Genomic DNA, 4,329 nt, shown 5'->3' with positions numbered 1-4,329 from the left:
CGGGCTTTGTGATAAAAAATATAATTGAATTGAGTAATAATTGTACGGCTAGACAATTATTATCATAATTGAGTTGGTTAATAATTGTATGGGTATTGGGGAGACAATTATTATTATAATGAGATTATCTTATTAGGTTTGGTGGTCAAGTTTATGATGGTTATATATACGTAGTCATGTTATTATTTTGATGTATGTTTGAGTATTGTTTGACTTAAGTATCGTTTGAGTGAATATTGTTTGAAGAGAATGATTGTATTATTGATAATTGTTTGGATTAATAATAAAAATTGGGACGTGAATTTTTCCGCGTCATATATTATGTGGGTATTTTATATTATTTGTTTGATTGTATATTTGTGTGTATCCCTCTAACAGGTGGAACCGAGATCAGCCCCGATCACCACACACTTTCAAAATTTATTAAAATTATAATATAAAATTTTGACATAATTTGATGCCCGAACAATATTTGGTCTTCTAAACTATAATCCCGGCTCCGACCCAACCCATTTGGGTCGAAAACTTTAGAAAATTTGAGACGGCAATACTGTACCGTCAAAATATTCCACAATTGGGTGTACAATAACCTGGAGCAGTGGCATAACACAACTTCCATTAAAAATGATCAGATATGATTCTTTGAACACATAAAACTGTTATTTTCTACCAGAAAGGGGGGTGTGCATACGAATTCATATTCAAATTATGTAAGATACAAATGTCACAATCTCAAAAAGCAAACCTAAAGCCATTGGATTGTAAAAAAAATATGGTTGAGGATATGTTTAAAGTCATTGTATTTTATGATGGATGAGATATGAACTGAAACTAAACCCTTACTTTACTAGTATATCTTAAAAGTGAGGGGGAAGAAAAAGATGCTCCACTTTCTTTCTTTCCCTCTCTCTACACATGTATATGATATATAAAGGATGAGAGGGAGGGGGGGGAGATAGTAAAGAGTGCAGCAAAAAACCAAATCCTCCATCAATTCACAAGAACAGAGCATCCCAAAAGAAGAATACTCCAATATAATAAACAAACACAAAAGCTAGCTACCCATTATAATCAAATCACATATCCCCTATGCCATGTATCTGTACAGTGTCTATCATACAATTTTTATAGGACCATTTTGTCCTCAACAAGACATGACCATTTATCATTACTAGCTGGACATTCAGACACACTTATGGTCCCAATTGTTTCTCATTTTTGTCATTTAACCATTTACAAGCCCCCTCCATGCCCCATTACACATACACAAGGGGTCTTTTCTAGGCCAGGATATTCCCCTATTTACACATTCACTTCCAATCCCTTTCACTACCACATTTTTGAATGGATTAAGTGCAAACTCATATCTCATTTTAATTTAATTATCACCCACATGAACAAACCACACCGGTCCATTTGTTTGGTTACAATTGTATCTACAATGCAACTTCCATTCACAATTATTATATCAATGGATATTCTTCACTCCAGAACAAAAACAAGAATATATCAAACAATATAATTTCAGGGTGTACAGGATATCTCTTTGTCTATTACTAATTATTCAAATACAAAAAATAAAAACAAAAACTAAATCATCGCATCGCATGCATGCGTGCGTGAGTATTCAGATTCCGAGAATTAACTAAAAAGAAATTGACCAAGATCACAACTTTCTTTCATATCCCTAATAATCTTGAATCTATTCTACATTTATATATACTAAAGTGGAAAATCAAAAGTTGAGTACACCTGACCACTGAATTTGTACTACTACTTTGTGGTGAGATTAGATTCTTGAGGGCAAAGAGACCACCATATCACAAAATCATAAATTATGATGACATGTTAAATTTAAACAACTAAATTTCTCTAGGATCAACAAAAATGGAGAGACCAGGTTTTGACTTAGTCCAGTCACCAACCGAACCATCACTATAATCTTCCCCTAGCCGTTTGATGCACCACAAGTCCTCATCACACGATAGCCTTTTCCAGTGTGGAATGCCTTCTCTCAGTGGCTCACGTCCCGACACTTCTGTTGCCACCACACCACACCCATGCTCTTTCGCCAAGTTATGTGCGAACCCACATAGGCCCTTTGTTAACTTCACCGACATTGGGCCTTCCCCACCAAGCCCATACATGAAATGTAGCCCAAATGGCCTAAACACTTCCGGCACCGACGGTAATCGGAGAAACGGCAAGGCCCGGTCCACTACCCGTGTTGTCTTCGCGAAGGCCTTACGTAAAACCGACGCGCCTCTTACTTCTAATTTAAATACGTCTTTTAAGTTCCACACACTCATTACCGCCCATGACTCGGGCGGTTCGGATAAAAAATTATCCGATCCGACCCATTTTTCGTGACTTGGAATTGCCATAAAAGTACCTAGATTGAGCTTGTTGTTTAATACTGAGTCAATATCTCGCGGGAAGAACTCGGTGGTGGAGAATCGGCGCCGATACAGTGACTCAGCTTCATACGTACTGAGTTTAATGATGGTAAACTTGTGAGAAACCTTAACTCGGTGAGCAAAAACAGGTTGAACTAGAATAGAAGGTGTACGGAACTTAGTGTAAGAACATTTGTCAACAAAGAGGTTGATAGATGCAACGTTGTCATTTTCAGTGGCCATGTATGAATATTCAGCTCCATTTTGTCTGAACCATTCCTCCATTTTGCATACCAGCTTATATCCTAACTTCATTCTCCTGTAACATCATCGTAACACATTAGTCACTTAATCAAAATAATTAACATTTCACATTTTTGCATTAAATTTAATATTACAGTCATTAGTCACCTCCACCTATATATATATTAAAAAAAAGAGGTTATGTTTTAGTATTAAACTAACTATTTCCATTATTGGAAAAAATTAAAATAAAAAGAAATTATAGGTTACATACCGGTGAGAAGGAGAGACTCGAAGGCCTAAGATATAGGCAACTTTAGTGAGAACAGGAACAGGAATAGGAAGAGGTGGATCAGTTTTGCCATTTCTGGACAACTTTTTGCCACATGTAACTGTTTTTATGCATCCTCTTATCATCCCTACTATTTCTCTTTCTGACTTTGAACTGCTATTTCCTACTGCAATCTCAGCCACCTGCAATTTGTTTCACCCTTCCATTATTATTAACACTCCAACACACTAGTGCTCTGTTCTAAGCGGGATATACTGGATACGTATTTTAGTTTCATTACGAAACATAAAAGAGTCGGGAGAACTTACCAACATGAGAGAAGTAGGAGAATTCCGAATCCTGCAAACAGGGTCACCTAATTGGTCAGTAAACAAGGAGAGTTTCCCACTTGGACCAACTTCACAAATCCTCTCAACTTCTTCTACTTTCTGACAATCTTTTTCCGGCTCATACTCTCTGATTATCACCGTCACCGACTCTTCCTCTGCTGCCACCATCTTCGTGTTATATATAATGATTATATATATATAAGTGTGTGGGTGTGTATGGATGTATAAAGCAGAAAAGAAATGGAAAAAAAACGTGTACAAGTGATGGAAGGAGTGAAAGAAAGCCTGAAAATAAGCAAAACTGGGAATCACAGAAGATACAAAATAACACACAGTTTGTTTCCAAAAGACGAGGAAGGAAAGTAGAGTGCGTTTGGTTTTAGAATCTAAAACATCTAAACAAAATGAAGACAAAGTGTTTATTTCTTGGTTCTCTAGACAGAGCGAGTGAGAAAGAGAGCTGGGGAAGTAGAGATGGTTCGTTTTTCTCTATCTTTCTATCCTCTATTTATACCTGATTTTTGAACTGAGGGTCCTCTTATTTTATTTTATTTTAATGTTTTAATCTTTGAGAATCCCTTCACTCTCCTCAACTCTTTTTCATCATTATTATTAAATTCATGTGCTTTTTCATATCCCCCATTACTTATGTTTGAGTGCCATTATAATTTATGCTACTCAAATATGAGTAATAAACTACACTAAATATGCTTGTTTTTGTAATTTCATTTTTATCTTTGGAGTCGTAGATTAATATTCTCTCTCTCTGTCCGTTGGGCATCTTTTCCAAGATTAAAGGCTCGATAACAATATTAATGATAGCAATGATCACTAGAAAAAGAGAGGCCTATAGTACATATGGCGGCGGTGGCTGCGCACTCTAATTATGTCTTTTCGCCGTTTAAGTTTTTTATCTACAGTCCTCAGTACTATTGCGCACATACCTGTATGCGTTACAATCCTGAGTGGCCCCTACTCACTTGTAATCATTACCTCCTCCTTCTCGTGCTCCATTCACAATATAATTTCGATTCCGATTTTCGGTTTCTATATGTGTTTTCTCACCCTG

The 4,329-nt window shown here is 36.4% G+C and overlaps 1 protein-coding gene across 1 annotated transcript; it reads right to left on the bottom strand.

Moving 5' to 3' along the window:
- Window positions 1-1,495: 1,495 nt before the first annotated feature.
- LOC141701438 (putative N-acetyltransferase HLS1) lies at window positions 1,496-3,755 on the bottom strand. Its single transcript, XM_074505091.1, has 3 exons — window positions 3,240-3,755; window positions 2,914-3,113; window positions 1,496-2,715 (listed from the first exon to the last, which is right to left on the bottom strand). The coding sequence occupies exons 1-3, from the start codon at window positions 3,426-3,428 to the stop codon at window positions 1,863-1,865; spliced, it is 1,242 nt and encodes a 413-aa protein (XP_074361192.1). The 5' UTR covers window positions 3,429-3,755; the 3' UTR covers window positions 1,496-1,862.
- Between the last annotated feature and the right edge of the window lie 574 nt (window positions 3,756-4,329).

The sequence above is a fragment of the Apium graveolens genome, unplaced genomic scaffold (genome assembly GCF_009905375.1).
Source record: "Apium graveolens cultivar Ventura unplaced genomic scaffold, ASM990537v1 ctg3824, whole genome shotgun sequence".
Taxonomy (NCBI): Eukaryota; Viridiplantae; Streptophyta; class Magnoliopsida; order Apiales; family Apiaceae; genus Apium; species Apium graveolens.
The sequence above is the reverse complement of the archived record's forward strand: the minus strand, read 5'-3'. Positions and strand labels throughout refer to the sequence as shown.

Coding starts and splice junctions, on each gene's coding strand:
- LOC141701438 (XM_074505091.1), bottom strand. CDS start 3,428: ATGGTGGCAGCAGAGGAAGAGTCGGTGACGGTGATAATCAGAGAGTAT. Junction 3,114..3,239: donor CTCCTACTTCTCTCATGTTG/GTAAGTTCTCCC, acceptor AACAAATTGCAG/GTGGCTGAGATTGCAGTAGG. Junction 2,716..2,913: donor CGAGTCTCTCCTTCTCACCG/GTATGTAACCTA, acceptor ATGATGTTACAG/GAGAATGAAGTTAGGATATA.